This window comes from Pseudorca crassidens, chromosome 20, assembly GCF_039906515.1.
Source record: "Pseudorca crassidens isolate mPseCra1 chromosome 20, mPseCra1.hap1, whole genome shotgun sequence".
NCBI classification, from domain to species: domain Eukaryota; kingdom Metazoa; phylum Chordata; class Mammalia; order Artiodactyla; family Delphinidae; genus Pseudorca; species Pseudorca crassidens.
Genome location: NC_090315.1, coordinates 12,072,780 through 12,089,618, shown reverse-complemented (window position 1 = coordinate 12,089,618; position 16,839 = coordinate 12,072,780). Strand labels below are relative to the sequence as shown.

The 16,839-nt window shown below is 43.3% G+C and overlaps 1 protein-coding gene across 13 annotated transcripts in view; it reads left to right on the top strand.

Annotated features, from left to right (window-relative positions):
• Positions 1-16,839, top strand: part of LOC137214349 (zinc finger protein 227) — a 119,841-nt gene that overhangs the window by 93,208 nt on the left and 9,794 nt on the right. For 12 of the 13 annotated variants that reach the window (XM_067717934.1, XM_067717935.1, XM_067717936.1 and 9 more), the window contains 3 exons: positions 568-694; positions 1,612-1,734; positions 5,583-8,075. In XM_067717934.1, the coding sequence (XP_067574035.1) occupies positions 568-694; positions 1,612-1,734; positions 5,583-7,645 (2,313 nt within the window). In that variant the 3' untranslated portion in view covers positions 7,646-8,075. Of the gene's footprint in view, positions 1-567; positions 695-1,611; positions 1,735-5,582; positions 8,076-16,839 lie in introns of those variants that run through there. The other variant, XM_067717970.1, reaches the window with a different exon arrangement.

Here is a 16,839-nt window from a genome sequence, read left to right as displayed (position 1 = left end):
AGGAATACTATACTATGCAGTCACAAAATGGAATGAAAGAGATTTTAATGATACTGCTTGCTTAAATTTATTGAGCACTTCTTATGTGCCAGGCGCCATTGTAAGTGCTTTACACATGTTCATTCGTCTAATCCTTTCAAACACCTTGTGATTGAGACACCATTACAGAGAAGAGGAAATTAAGATAGTGAGAGGTAAAGGAATTTGCCCAGGGTCCTGTCATTAAAACCTTGAAATTTGAACTCACCCTGTGCCTTCACCAGCTGTGCGTGTCGCAGCAGGTGGTTATGGCTTTTGCCTTGAAAGCATAGGTGAGGAGCTGTGTACCTGTCCTGGAGGGTTGCAGAAAGCCTATGAACTTTGCGAATATTAAAAGCAGAGATAGAGTGGGACAGCGGGGAGGTGACATCACTGTCACTGAGAGGGGCAAGTGTTGGGACTGAAAACTGCCTGGAGTCCCTCCAAATCGGTAACCATTTTTTGGGTTAATCTTCTTTATCCTTCTCGATGCTGCCCTTCTTCCAATGGAGGTTGTGAGATTGAGGTGACATGTGTTTGATGCCGTAGGAGGCAGTGACCTTCAAGGACGTGGCCGTGACCTTCACCGAGGAGGAACTGGGGCTGCTGGACTCTGCCCAGAGGAAACTGTACCAGGATGTGATGGTGGAGAACTTCCGGAACCTGGTCTCAGTGGGTGAGGACGGGCACTCTCTGACCCTGAACTTCAAGTCTCTTGAGAGTGTCTGGTCCTCAGCTGTTCAAAGCTTTGGACCTTGTGAAGTGGTTCCTTGACCTTGAAGACACAAGTTTTTCCAATCCATAGGTTTTTCTGGTCCCTCTCTGCTCAGGCAAAATTCCATCCGGGGTGATTTTGCCTCCTTGGGGACATTTGGCAATGTCTGGAGACAGTTTTGATTGTCACAGCTGAGGGAGGGGTGCTGCTGGCATCTAGTGGCTAGTGGTGCTGTTAAACGTCCTACGATGCACAGGACCACCTCCCCCCACCACACAGAATTAGCCAGTGCAGAATATCAGTAGTGCCTCAGCTGAGAAACCCTGTTTTAGATGATCTATAAACGGGCAGCTTAGCGTCTATACTTTGTCTTTCAGATACTTTGGTGGATCTTGGAGTCAACTTAGTTCATTGTACTGGCATTATTTTTTTTTTCAGTGAAATAGAATAAAATGGAATAAGAATAGAAACTGTCAGAGTTCCTTATCAAGATCCCCTGACATTGTAGCAAAAACTGTGACCGTTTGCAGTAAGTCGTATGAGAGTGTGGGAAATATGATAAAAACAGACATTGGTTAAATCTAATTTTATCTATATGTAGACATGAACTAGGTTGTGACCTCAATTTGTTTTTCTTTTTTTGATTGAAGTATAGTTGATTTACAATGTTGTGTTTCAGGTGTACAGCAAAATGATTCAATTATATATATATTGTTTTTCAGATTCTTTTCTCTTATAGGTTGTTACAGAATATTGAGTATAGTTCCCTGAATTCATTTCTTATTACAGTTTGTGATCACTTGAGGGTTATAGAACTTGGACAAAGATCTATTTAAGCTTTGTGTTCATCTTAAATATATATATCTGCCTTTTCATAGGACATCTTCCCTTCAAGCCAGATATGGTGTCCCAGTTGGAGACAGAAGAAAAGATTTGGATGATGGAGAGAGAAACCCAAAGAAACGGGCATTCCAGTGAGAACCGCAAAGCTATTATTTCAGGTACCAGCTAATCTTCTCTCCACGTCCGTGATGACCGCTCTTGTCCACGTGCTGTCATCTCTTGCCTGGACTGTGACAGCTTCCTCCAAACTGGTCTCCATGCTTCTGCTCTTGCACTCCTGTAACCTCTTCTCCACATGGTAGCCAGACTGGTTCTTTAGAAATCAAGTAAGATCATACCATTCCTCTGTCCAAAACCCTCCCAAGGCCTCCCCTTTCACTCTGAGTCCTTACAGTGGACTGCAGGGCCCTACCTGATCTGGCCTCCTCACTGAGTTCCTCTTTGATCACCCATCCTTTTACCCTTTCTTAGATCATTCATGTCATCCTGGCCCCTTTGGAGTGTTTTCTTGTTTCCCAACCTTCGACTAGCTCTCTGCCTCAGTGTAGAGGCCCGCAGCCACTCCCTTACTCACTCAGGTCTTTGCTCAAATTTCATCTCATCAGACAGACCTTGTGTGTCTGCCCCATTTACAGTGCCATTCTCTCTCCATTCTCCGTGCCCTCACCCTGCCTTATTTTGTATCGAAGCACTGATAGCCTCCTGACCTCGTAACTTGTCTTTATTTACTTGTTCCTCATCCGTCTCCCCTTGAAAGTAGGAATTTGGGCAATTGTATTTCCTGTCTCTACCCAAAGCCTCCGATGAGCCTTCTGCATAGTAGATGCTCAGTACGTAATTGTTGAATGACGATATTACTTTAAAAATTACTATTTTTGGGCTTCCTTCATGGAGCAGTGGTTGAGAATCCGCCTGCCGATGCAGGGGACGCGGGTTCGTGCCCCGGTCCGGGAAGATCCCACATGCCGCGGAGCGGCTGGGCCCGTGAGCCATGGCCGCTGAGCCTGCGCGTCCGGAGCCTGTGCTCCGTGACGGGAGAGGCCACAACAGTGAGAGGCCCACGTACCGAAAAAAAAAAAAAAAAATCCTATTCTTTTGAGTAAAAGTGAGGAAGCTCTCCTCACAGCTCTTCCTGACCTATGACCCCAGCCTTCTTCATCTGTGAAGACCACCTCATCCTCTGGATCCCCAGCCATTGTTTCACTTTTCTCCCCAGCCTTTCAAGGCCCTCTGTTCTCCTGCCTTTGCTCAGATCCTCACTGTTTACTTCACTGTTTGACCTCCTCTTCCTTTCTCTCCCCTTCCTTCCCGTCTCTTTAATTTGCATATTCCTCAGTTCTACCCATTTAAAAACATCAGATATTCCTAGGGAATGTAAATGTATATACTCTCCCTCTGCCTGAAAAACGAAGGAGAGAAGCTTATCTGCAAACATGATAGATTAGGCCCTGAATTCTGAGAGTGGTTAATGGATATAACCATCTGCATTTGTCCATCTCCCTTCTCATGTCTACATGTTGCTTCACGTTTGATGCATTCAGGAATATTACTGGAAAGGGTCTCATTCTCTTTTTCTTTTTTTTAATTGAAGTGTAGATGATTTACAGTGATGTGTTAGTTTCACTGGGGTTCATTTTTATATGCAAACTGAACCTCAGGAATCATGATCCTACGTATTGTTACACTTCAGTTTTGTGTCATAGACCAAGTCTTTTTTTAACAAATCTGGTAGCATTTTCTGCCACCCTTTCTCAAAGGTTTTTTTGACCTCTTCAGCATCCGCATGTTTCAGGATTTTGCAACCATGCTTCAAGTACAAATACTACCTAAAATGTTCTTTATAGGTCACTGGAGTGCAAAATAAAGAGCTTGTTTTTGTAGGGATTCTTTTCTTTTTTAAATGTATTTATTTATTTTTGGCCGCATTGGGTCTTCGTTGCTGCGCATGGGCTTTCTCTAGTTGCAGCGAGCGGGGGCTACTCTTTGTTGCGGTGCACAGGCTTCTCATCGCCGTAGCTTCTCCTGTTGCGGAGCACAGGCTTTAGAGGTGTGGGCTTCAGTAGTTGTGGCACGTGGGCTCAGTAGTTGTGGCTCACAGGCTCTAGAGCGCAGGCTCAGTAGTTGTGGCACACAGGCTTAGTTGCTCCGAGGCATGTGGGATCTTCCCGGACCACGGCTCGAATCCATGTCCCCTGCATTGGCAGGTGGATTCTTAACCACTGCGCCACCAGGGAAGTCCCGCGTTTCCTTTTTTTACGGACCCTTGTGACTTCTTTGGGCTCATCTCAAGATCCTTAATTTAATCAGATCTGAAGTCCCTTTTGCTGTGTACATTAACATGTTCGCAGGTTCCAGGGATTAGGGCATGGACATCTTTAGGATGTTCAGTTAGCCTACCATACCCTGAAATGTGCACATACCTGTTGGGACTTGTTCAGTTTATATTATTTGAATGTAACTCTCTATTTAAGCAAATTAATCATTCAGGACTTGGCACCACTTTAAACATTTTAAGCCAGTGGCTTCCATACGTTTTTAACTATGACTCTCAATAAGAAATATTTTACATCCCGACCAAGTATAAATGTAACATACGTGCGTATTTATGTGTATGTCTACAGCTGAAACAAGCATTTTATATAGTGTTATCCTTACTGCTTGTGATATGCTTTTCATATTTTTATTATTTTTTTCCACATAATTTCTTTTATTTTTTTAAATTTAATTTTTATTTTATATTGGGTATAGTTGATTTACAATGTTGTGTTAGTTTCATGTGTACAGCAAAGTGGTTCAGTTATACATACACACATATTTATTCTTTTTCAGATTCTTTTCCCATATAGGTTATTACAGAATATTGAGGGGTTTTTTTTTTCCCTCCTTGGCCACACCATGCAGCTTGTGGGATCTTAGTTCCCCAACTAGGGATCGAACCTGGCCCTGGCAGTGAAAGTGCTGAGTCCTAATCACTGGACCACCAGGGAATTCCCACTTCTTTTTCTTTGAAGTGTCACAAGGTATGGAATGGATTTCACAGTTCACGAGTATATGCCAGCAATTTGAGAAATTCTGTTACAGTGGGGATGAAACAATGAAGAAATCAAAGTGCTTGTTTTCCTCATGATTGTTACATCCTAGTTCTTCTAAATGGGCAGGAAAAAATTAAGAAGTACATAGTAAATCAAATAATAAGTGCCATGGGGGAAAAGAAAGCAGAGTAAGGCAGATGGGAAGAGTGGAAGGTGTGTTGGGGTGGGAGGAATTATCTTATACTGGGTGATAGGAAGGCCTCACCCAGTTGAGTGACATTTGAGCAGAGAGACCCGAAGGGAATGAGAGAAAAAGCAAGGTTCGCAGCTTCCTGGGCAAAAGCTTTCCAAGCTGAACATAACTCTCCCTCTCCTCCATTCAGGGTTGCCTTTGAGAATCTGTTCTCTTTCTTCTCCTCCCAGGTTCTTTCTCAGCTGTCCAAGGTTAGTTTTCCCTTTCCCCTTTCTTTTTACAGAGACCAGAATCACTCCCAGGCTTAGAAAAATGAATGTTATTATCCCAACCGCTTCCCAAATTTACTCTTAGATCATATCTACCAGGACCTAAAGTACTGTTTAATGTCTACAGTCTGTGCTTTCCTAACCTAATTCAGTAGAAGCCCACTTGTCATAAGCCTGCTAAGGAACAAGTGATTAGGCTTTTAATTGACGTTGCTGTAGGTTGGAAGGTGGGTTGTCTTTGTTGCCCTGCAGCCATCCGATTTCAAACCTACAGCTCTTCTATTAAACCGTTAGACCTGTGGTTCTAAATAGGTCACATTTACAGAAAAGTCTCTTGACCCTGTTCTTCGCTTCCACTTACACGAAAAAGCATAACAAAAGGATAAGTGGTGTGGTACAGACATGACCCTTTCTCTGTTTTTTTTAAGGCCTTATCCCTGAGTGTGAAATCCCGATGTTTCTGAACAAAGCATTTACTTGTCCTCACCTCTGAATATCGCTTTTTCTTTTAGGCAGCAAGAATCCCGATGAGGTGGAGACTCTTGGAAAAGTCGCATTAAAATACCTTTCATGTGAAGAGCCGTCTTGCTGGCAAATCTGGAAACAGGTCGCAAGTGATTCAACGTGCTGTCTTCAGAGGAGGACTTCCCATTTCCTACAAGGTGATTCTCTTCAGGTTTCTGAAAATGAGAACCATATGATGAACCACAAAGGCGATAGTTCCAGTTACCTTGAAAATCAAGAGTTTTTGATTTCGAGAACCCAGGATTCCTGTGGGAATATGTATGTGAGTGAGTCAGGGAATCAGAGTAGAGGTAAGCAAATGAACGGGAAAAACAACCCATGTATATGTGAAGCCTTCATGAAGAAATCACCCCTGAGTGATCCTGTTACAACTGACACAGAACAGAAACCCTGCAAAGGAGACACACTGTATCCCTGTAGAGAGTGTGGGAGAAGCTTCAGTGGTAGCGAAGTGCTCCCAGTTCATCCGAGGGTTCACCTGGGAGAGAAATGCTCCCATCTGCAAAGTCATCAAAGAATTCACCCGCGAGGAAAAGTCGATAAATGTCGTGAATCCGGCGATGGTTTCAATAGGAACTCCTTTCATCCCCGTCAATCTAATCACACGGGAGAGAAGTCCTATAGGTGTGACAGTTGTGGCAAGGGATTCAGTAGCAGCACAGGCCTTATCATCCACTATAGGACACACACGGGGGAGAAGCCTTACAAATGCGAGGAGTGCGGTAAATGCTTTAGCCAAAGTTCAAATTTTCAGTGCCATCAGAGAGTCCACACCGAAGAGAAACCGTACAAGTGCGACGAGTGCGGGAAGGGCTTCGGCTGGAGCGTTAACCTTCGTGTTCACCAGAGGGTCCACAGGGGTGAGAAACCCTATAAGTGTGAGGAGTGTGGGAAGGGCTTCACACAGGCCGCGCATTATCACATACATCAGAGGGTCCACACCGGGGAGAAACCCTACAAATGCGATGTCTGCGGCAAGGGGTTCAGTCACAATTCCCCTTTGATATGCCACCGGAGGGTCCACACTGGAGAGAAACCGTACAGATGTGAGGCGTGCGGGAAGGGCTTCACCCGTAACACAGATCTTCACATCCACTTCCGTGTCCACACGGGAGAGAAACCCTACAAATGCAAGGAGTGCGGGAAGGGCTTCAGTCAGGCTTCCAATCTTCAAGTCCACCAGAACGTCCACACCGGGGAGAAACGATTCAAATGCGAGACGTGTGGGAAGGGCTTCAGTCAGTCGTCAAAGCTGCAGACCCACCAGAGAGTCCACACAGGGGAAAAGCCGTACAGATGCGACATGTGCGGTAAGGACTTCAGTTACAGTTCAAATCTTAAACTGCACCAAGTCATTCACACTGGAGAAAAACCGTATAAATGTGAGGAGTGTGGGAAGGGCTTCAGTTGGAGATCAAACCTTCATGCTCATCAGAGAGTCCACTCAGGAGAGAAACCCTACAAATGTGAGGCGTGTGATAAGAGCTTCAGTCAGGCCATAGATTTCCGGGTCCATCAGAGAGTCCACACGGGCGAGAAACCCTACAAGTGTGGTGTCTGTGGGAAGGGCTTCAGCCAGTCCTCTGGTCTTCAGTCCCATCAGAGGGTCCACACTGGGGAGAAGCCCTACAGATGCAACATGTGTGGAAAGGGCTTTCGTTACAGTTCACAGTTTATATACCACCAGAGGGGCCACACTGGTGAAAAGCCTTACAAATGTGAGGAGTGTGGGAAAGCCTTCGGGCGGAGCTTGAATCTTCGCCATCACCAGAGGGTCCACACAGGAGAGAAACCCCACAAGTGTGAGGAGTGTGGGAAGGCCTTCAGTCTCCCCTCCAATCTTAGAGTCCATCTGAGTGTTCACGCTCGGGAGAAACTGTTTAAATGTGAGGAGTGTGGGAAGGGCTTCAGTCAGAGTTCTCGGCTTCACGCCCACCAGAGGGTCCACACAGGAGAAAAACCATACAAGTGTGACATATGTGGTAAGGACTTCAGTCACCGTTCACGGCTTACATACCATCAGAAAGTCCACACTGGCAAGAGTCTTTAAAAGTGAGAAGTCTGTTAGACTTCAGTCAGGATGCACATCTTCAAGGTTTTGGAGAGTCCATGCTGCTCATAAACTCTATGAAGTATTGAGAGTGGAAAGGGATTCCTTCAGATGGAATCTTCCCAGCAAATCCATTAAAATGGTGACATAGAACCATACATAGTAACAGGGGAGAAATAGGTTGTAACCCTCTTGGTAAGATCCACGTGATATAAATGATCTCTCAAAGTGAATATATGCCTAAAGACAGTGTGTGAAAAGGATATTTGCCATATACTAACTAGTTTTTTTTTTTGAGGGGGGATGTCAAGGAGGCCTTTGGGGTTATTTTTCCATCAACTTCCATTTTATACTTGTTTACAGTGACCATTATTTTTACTAAAGCTGTAAAACTATGAAAAATGAATAAAATTACTAAAAATTTCCTGTAGCCAAGAATTTGTAATATGATTGCTTTATTTCATCTGATACATTGGATTAAAATTAAGGAATAGATCCCCAGAGATGAACCTTTGATCTTCAGAAGTAAATACATATCTGCCACAGATGTATATAAAGGAATGTTCATTGCATTATTGTTTATAATAGCAAGCATAGAAATAATCAGTTGGGTTGCCAAAGTATTTTATGATTTACTTATCCAGTGCAAATTTTGCTATGGATGTTGGACGATGTCCAGAATACATTAACCTGGAAAAACACAAAGCATGGAATTTTTGTGTGATCTCATTAAAAAAGAACAAAAAAGTATTTATTTTTACTTATCTCTAAATGATGGGATTTTGCTTGATATAAATTTTTACATTTCTTTAAACTTCATTTTGAAATAATTTAAAACTTTCCAAATATTATAAAAATTATATAAAATCTCTCATGTACCCTGTACTCAGATTCACCAGTTAACATGTTTGAGTCATTATTCTCTTAATGTATGTGAATGTGTATATATGCACACACATATTGACATATGCTTTTTTTTAACCATGAGTATGTTCTAGACCTCTTAGCCTTTGCATCTGAATACTTAAGTAATACTGTAAGAACAAGGATATTCACTTACATATCTACAGCACAAGTATAGCATTCAGGAAAATTGAATATTGATGCATAACGTCTAACCTCCAGACCTTATTCAAATTTTAGCAGTTGTCTCTCTCTCTTTCTCTCCCTCTCCCCCTCCTCCTTCCCTCTCTCTTTCCTTTTTCTTTATTTTTTTGGTAGGTGACAGGATTAAAATCAATTTATTAACAAATCTTCAAAGAAAGGTCTATATTTGCCTTTCACATAATTTGATTATTCACCATATGACTATCCAGTTGTTCCTATACCAATTACTGAACATTTCCCTTATTCCCCACTACTATGCAGTGCCACTTTTGAAGAAAATCAGTAATCTGTATATGATTAGATGGATGTCTTGACTCTCCATTCCCTTTGATTGGTCTACTTTTCAATAATTTTACCAATACCACACTGCTTCAGTTACCATAGCTTTGCAACGAGTCTTGATATTTGGTAGAAAACATTTTCTCATCTTGCTCTCTTTTTAGGTGTCTTGGCAGCTTCCAGTTAAGGTAATAGGAGATACAAACAGAACCACCCATGAAATATGCTTTCCAAAACAAAATAAACCTGAATCACATTGAACCTCTAATTCTAACCACTGGTACACAGGAAATACATATGGAGAAATATTTGTGACAACATGAATAAAACTGTAGGGCATATGCTAAATGAAATAAGAGAGAAAGAAAAATAATGCATGGTATTAGTTATATGTGGAATCTAAGGGGGAAAAAAGGTCAAACTTAGAAACGTAGTGTGGTGGTGGTTGTTGCCTGGGGAATGGGGGGAGGTTGGTTATAAAAAGGGTACAAACTTTCAGCTTTAAGATGAACAAGGTCTGAGGATCTAATCTATGGTGACTACAGTTGATGATGCAGTATTGTATAGTTTAAATTTGCTAAGAGAGTAGATATTAAAGGTTCTCACTCCTCTCCCTCCAAAAGAGTTAGCTATGTGAAGTGATGAATGTGTTAATTCACTTGTGGGAGTCCTTTCACAATGTATATCAATTCATCACATATACTTTAAATATATTACAATTTTACTTGTCAGTTATACCTCATAAAGCTGAAAAAAGTTGAATTTGTTACCGTTATCTGAGCAGGATACCCCACTTACGCACCTACGTTTTGAATAATTGTGGCTCATTGATTTAGACCATCCTGAAGAAAAATAAAACATTCTATTGTATTTACTTATTTTCCTATTGTGTTTATGGCGATTTTATTTGTTATGGTAACTTTACAAATTGAAGGTTTGTGGCAAACCTGTGTCAAGCAAGTCTACTGGTGCCATTTTTCCAACAGCATTATTTTTATGTTAAGTTGTATACATTATTGTTTAACATAATGTAATTGCACACTTAGATTACATTATAGTGTAAACTTATATGCAGTGGGAAACTAAAAAATTCATACAACTCAAGTTTATTTCGATATTTGCTTTATTGCAATGGTCTGGAATCTAACACCAGATATCTCCGAGGTATGCCTGTATTCTAGACTTTTCTCTTTCAAAGTACAGTATTCCTTCACTTCTTGCTAATGCATCTTCTTTCGTTTGCTGGAAAACTCCAGATTTCAAAATGAGCAATTAAAACCAACAAAAGTGGGAAAGTCGTTATTTATATTGTGGCTTGATCAAAGGTTACTTTTCCTTCTCCTGAGTCTTTAGCATCTTGGAATGAATAGCTCATGCTAGGTAAACATTGTCGGGGGTTTACATGTATCCAGGCACAAGGAGAGTAAAGAAGGCAATAAACCGAGTTTGAGATCCTCTCTTCGCCTTTCTTTGCTATACAGCCACATTTACTTTTCAGTCGCACTTATTAGTAACGTAATTAAAACAACAACAACAAAAAACCCTCCAGAAGAGAAGGAAGGAAGGAAAAGAAAAAGATCAAGCGCTAATAGCGTCTCCAAACTGACTGAACTGAACCGGCTTATATTTAAAAACAAAACAAAGCAAACAAAAAAAACGTGGCATTACTTTTTTTTTTTTTTTTTTGTCGGTATGTGGGCCTCTCACTGTTGTGGCCTCTCCCGTTGCGGAGCACAGGCTCCAAACGCGCAGGCTCAGCGGCCATGGCTGACGGGCCCAGCCGCTCCGCGGCACTTGGGATCTTCCCGGACCGGGGCACGAACCCGTGTCCCCTGCGTGAGAAGGCGGACTCTCAACCACTGCGCCAGGAGGGAAGCCCGTGGCATTACTTTTGCCGAGGATTCTGGGGAGTGTAGTCCAGCAGCGCCGGGTAGTCAGAGCCACTTCCGCTCTCGAAGGGAAGAGGTGTAGCCCTTGTTCCGCTGAGGGATTCTGGGAAGTGTGGTCCAGGAACGGCGTGTAGTCCGGGCCCTTCCGCTTCAGGAGTGAGAGGCCGCGGTCATCAGTACCTGCTGGGAGGTGAGTCAGTGCCTAGAACCCGAGTCCCTTCCGAGTCTGCCTGGGCGTGGAATCCGCAGGTGCCACCCTCGCCCTTGGGGAATAGAAGCCGTGGAGGGCAGGGGCGACGGTTTTCGTCACCTCGGTGTTTGGGGCTGTTCGCGCGTACCCGAGTTGTAGGCGGGCAGGGGTCGCGATCTCCGGGTTTGAGAGTCTCCGGACGCTCGGTTTCCCTCGCCTCCCCTACTTTCTGCACGCTCTGCGGTCTCTTAGGGATGTACTCTTCGTAGAGTTATCTCACATTTCCATTTCTCGTCTGCAAAGTGGAGTTAATAGTAGTGCCTCCCTAGTAGGCATGTGGTGAGATTTACGTGATGTGAAAATGCTTAGAACCGGTCGCTGGCACCTGCGAAAAGGCGGTCGGTCGTTCTCAGTCTTTTATTTCTTTCGAGAAGCGCTCAGTCCTTGAAAGCCTCTGTGAGCCCGCGGTGGGTTCTGAGCTCCAGCTGCAGAGCCACTGGCTCTTCTCTGACCCCTGCGGGAAGAGGGGTTTTCCGTGGATTCCTAATGACCCCACGACCTTTTTTATTTTATTTATTTATTTATTTATTTATTTTGCGGCACGCGGGCCTCTCACTGTTGTGGCCTCTCCCGTTGCGGAGCACAGGCTCCAGACGCGCAGCCTCAGCGGCCATGGCTCACTGGCCCAGCCGCTCCGCGGCATGTGGGATCTTCCCGGACCTGGGCACGAACCCGTGTCCCCTGCATCGGCAGGCAGACTCTCAACCACTGCGCCACCAGGGAAACCCCCCACGACCTTTTTTAAAGGAAGGAGTGGGTCTCGCCCCCACCTGGTGCCTGGGGATGTCCGCTGTGACTTATCCTGGACCTGAGACACGCTTATGATATCTTTCCTTTCCCGACCCTGATTTCTCAAAGAGGTTGCAGAGAGGAGGGAATGACCCATGACTCCTGGCAACATTGTCCCAAAGTGAGAGAATTTATCGTGCTGTGTCATTTCTACTCTCAGTTGGGCAACAGATTTCCTTCATTCATTAGCAGATTTTTACTCCTGGGCAAATGTCGAATGTTTATAGAATAAATGGGAGGTTGGATGAGACGTGTTGATGAATGAGTAATAATAATTTGTTAACATAGTGAATGCCAGGTACTCTTTTACAGCCTTTATATGCATTAATTAGCTTAATCTTCATAACAAAGATGTGGTTATTATCTGTATTTTACAGATGAGAACACTGATAGGTGAAGAATTTAAGTAATTTTCTCAAAGTCAAACAACAGAGAAGAGACAGAACTGGGAATTTGAAGCCAGGCAGCCTGTGTTCTTGACCTTTAAGCCATACTCTTGAAACTGAGCGGGACACTCTGGGGCCTTCTTGGGGACAGACCTCCCCTACCCACCGTGTGTCCCTCACCTCTTGTTTATAAAAAAGCTTTAGTCTCCTAGGCCTTCCCTGAGTTCCAAAGAGCAAATTTAGTCAGAGAAGCGAGAAAACGCAGAAACAAAGGAAAACAGTCAAGCAAGACAAAAATAATAGTTTAGCCGTAAAACAAAGTCAAGGAGGACCTTTAGTTCCTCCTCAAGGGCTAGAGATAATACCCTGAGCCACTTCCTTGAGTTGTTTTGCAGATACTAAACCCCCCACCACGTGGAGGAAGTTAACTGCATGCTGACCACCAGCGGGTATATCCCAGATGTGTTGGAACCGGGTTGATGATTGAGATTCCCAAAACAGCACCCTGTTACCTCACCATCAGCCAGTCAGATAATTGTGCATGAGCTGATCACACACCTGTGATCCCCTCCCTCACACTGTCTTTAAAAACCCTTCGCTGAAATCTGTCAGAGAGTTTGGGTCTTTTGAACATGAGCTGTCTGTTCTCCTTGCTTGGCATCCTGCAGGAAATGCTATACTTTCCTTCACCACCACCTGGTGTCAGTAGACTGGCTTTGCTGCATGTCGGTTGGGTAACACTCTCCTTCAGTTCTAACATGGTAAATAACCCCTGTGAATGAAGGAGGGAGGGTCGTTTGGTAATAATTTAGGATCTTAGAGGACCTGAAGGCTGTGCTCATTTAATTAATTTTTTAAATTTACTTTATTTATGTATTTATTTATTTTTGGCTGTGTTGGGTCTTTGTTGCTGTGCACAGACTTTCCCTAGTTGCAGCGAGCAGGGGCTACTCATCGATGCGGTGTGCAGGCTTCTCACTGCGGTGGCTTCTCTTGTTGTGGAGTACGGGCTCTAGGCGCACGGGCTTCAGTAGTTATGGCACATGGGCTCAGTAGTTGTGGCTTTTGGGCTCTAGAGTGCAGGCTCAGTAGTTGTGGCTCACAGGCCTAGTTGCTCCGTGACATGTGGGATCTTCCCGGACCAGGGCTTGAACCTGTGTCTCCTGCATTGGCAGACGGATTCTTAACCACTGCGCCACCAGGGAAGTCCTAATTAATTTCTTGTAATTTTATATGATGTTACATTCATATTCTGATTATAGAAGTAATTTGTGCTCTTCATAGAAAATACGAGAAATAGATGAAGAAAGCCAATAATTATCCATAATTATCCAGAATGTAGAGATAACTGTAAACATGTTAATGTATTTCTCTTTAGTTATTTCTTTGTATATATGTTTTTCTATGCTTCTCAAAAATTTTATCGTACTTGTAGTACTTTTATATTTGGTAACTTGTAATTATGAACATTTTCTAGCAAAAACGTACAGAAAATAATATAATGAATTCTCACACAGCCATCAACCCTTGTCAAACCTTCAACTGTTGTATACCGTTTGTCAATCTTACATAATCCACCCTCCTTTTTTTTTTTTTGCTTGAGTATTTTAATACAAAATCCAGACCTTGAGTGAAGAGGATTTATACTAGATTATCGTAAATATATAGAGGTCAACAGAGAGAGAGAGGACATTAAACAGTTCCAAAGTTTTCACATAGTAACTAGGAGAATGGTGGCTAGTGAGAAAGCTAGGGGCCCCCTTGAAAGAGTTGCAGTTAAAGAAGGTTATGGATTTTGTTTCTCATTTGGAATTTAATTTGCTCATGGTTTCCGATCGGTCTTGATTCCTATGTTGTGGGGACTGTGTTGTATTCTTTCTAGTGTGCCCAGCACTGTGACAAGGTTTACAGAGAGAAGTTATTCAGTTAAGTGTTTGTGGCTGGTACAGGTGTTCAGTTGGTAGATGGCTACAGGGGCCTGCAGCTCTGAGAGATGGTTATTTGAATTCCTGAAAATGGATTAAGTGACAAAACAATAAAAACGATCCACATAGGTATTACTTCTCCTTTATCTCACTCACTCTTGGCTATACTCAGAAGCCACAGCTTTTCAGAGTATTTACAAGTTGATATATAGTTATTGGTAATGCTTTTCATGTCCTAAAACAAATTTACTTAGAACAAACCAGGAGTAATGCACCATTTCTGTATTCATCACAAAGTCATAACAATAACCTGGTGGAGTTTATTGGGAGCTTATTACGAGTCAGGCAGAGTTTCCAGTGCTCTTCACGTATTAACTCATTCATTCCTCGAAATATCCCTGTTACTATCCCCATGTTATTACAAATGAGGCACAAGAGGATAATTGATCTGCACAACGTCACTCACCCAGGAACTACAGCACTAGAATTGAAACCGTCCTTCCTAAAATAGCACCTCCCCATCTCTCTCCATCCCCGTTTTCCCTGCCATATTTTTCTTAGCAGTGTCTACCAGTGGCTAGCACATTATATACTTATCTGTTGGTTGGCTTATTACCCATCCTCTACTATAATATCAGCTTCATGACAGCAGGGATTTTATCCACTGCTGTATCTTTAATATGTAGAATTGTGCCTGGTACATGCTAGATAATCAGTAAGTATTTGTTGAATGAATGAATGAAAGATCCTGGTGAATAGTAATGAAGTGCTCAGCTAATATAATACAGGATGTATCTTTATCAACTATTCATTCAGTAATTCACCTTTTTTTGGCCACCCCTTGTGGCAGACAGAATCTTAGTTCCCTGACCAGGGATCGAACTCGCACCTCCTGCAATGGAAGCATGGAGTTCTAACCCCTGGACCACCGGGGAAGTCCCCTCAGTCATTCACCTTTATTTTTTTTAAACAAATCTGTGTTGAGTGCCTGCTTCATGCCATGAACTATTCTAGGCACTGGAGAAAGAGACTAAAACAATGCGGCCTACACTGCAAAAATGTGGATTGATATAAGCAAGATGAATAACTAAAATGTACATTAGGGACCTTCCTGTTGGTCCAGTGGTTAAGACTCTGTGCTTCTGCTGCAGGGAGCCCAGGATCGATCCCTGGTCGGGGAACTAAGATCCCACATGCTGCGAGGCATGGACAAAAAAAAAAATAAGATGTACATTAATAAGATAGAGAGGGATGACCCTAAATATAAAAGGGCAGTGAACTGGAGAAGAAGGGAAGTGGTGGAGCAGGGGATTTAAAGTATATAAACCATGTCCATGGAAGAACTCTGAGGACAGTGACATTTGAGTAAATACCTGATCATGTTGAATGAATGAATGTTTTAAAATAAATAAATACATACGAATTGCCTTATCCAGAGCCCATAATTATTCCTTTTATCAATATTTTACTTTTTATTTATTTACTTGGCTGTGCCGGGTCTTAGTTGCGGCACACGGGATCTAGTTCCCTGACCAGGGATTGAACCTGGGGCCCCTGCATTGGGAGCGCAGAGTCTTAACCGCTGGACTACCAGGGAAGTCCTTGAGTATTTTACTTTTAAGAATGACCTTAGTGTTGCTTGAGCAAAACCAGTAATTAGGACTCCGCGCTTCCACTTGCACGGGGCACAGGTTCAATCCCTGGTGGGGAACTAAGATCCCGCAAGGCGTGTGGCGTGGCCAAAAAAAAAAAGAAAAGAAAACCAGAGGAAAAAATTGGAAGATACAATTCATCCTCTCCTCCTCCCAATCAGAAACAGCCTCAGAATTTTACAGCTCAGAGGAACCTCTGAGATGCACCAGTCTGATCCTTGCCCGACAAAGTGTGTCTTCGGTCATCCTTTGAGTCCATGTGTTTTGAGCACTCATTATATTCTAGGCGCTGGGATTTAAAAAGTGTGTTAATCATCTCAGAAGTAAAACAGATGCTTCACCGCTCACCATCCCCTCAACCGCCCTCAGGCGATAGAAGATTTCTGGGGACTGGGATTTGAAGGGTGAGAGGCGAGCAGAGCTGAGGCAGGCACCCCAGACCCCACTTGCTTTCTCCTTCTAAATATGGCGAAATGTCAGGTCTGCTTGCAAAACCGTGTTGCTGAGCAGAGCAGAGCAGGAGAGTGCAGCAAATATAGGGCCAGCGCAAGGGAGTTGGGGGTTATGAATGATCTGTCTTCCAAGCTTTGGGGAGCGGATACATTGCTCTCATCCCTACGGGAGTGCTTCTGCCTAAAGCAGCAGGACCCACGAACATGAGGCGCTATCATACGTTTAACGCTTATTCGCACGTATTCACTGAAACCTCTTGTCAGCCCTATAAGCTCGATATTCTCCTTATCCCTGTTGTATAGATGTGGAAATAGACGCAAAGAGCTGTCAGAAGAGTTGGTAGAATCCTGATGCCCTGGCTCCATATCGCTCAGCAGGTCACTTTCAGCAGAGTGTGTACCCTCCAACTCCCCTTTCTCTCCTCCCCAAGGACACCCCTCCCATCTCTTCTGTGTGTTTGTGAT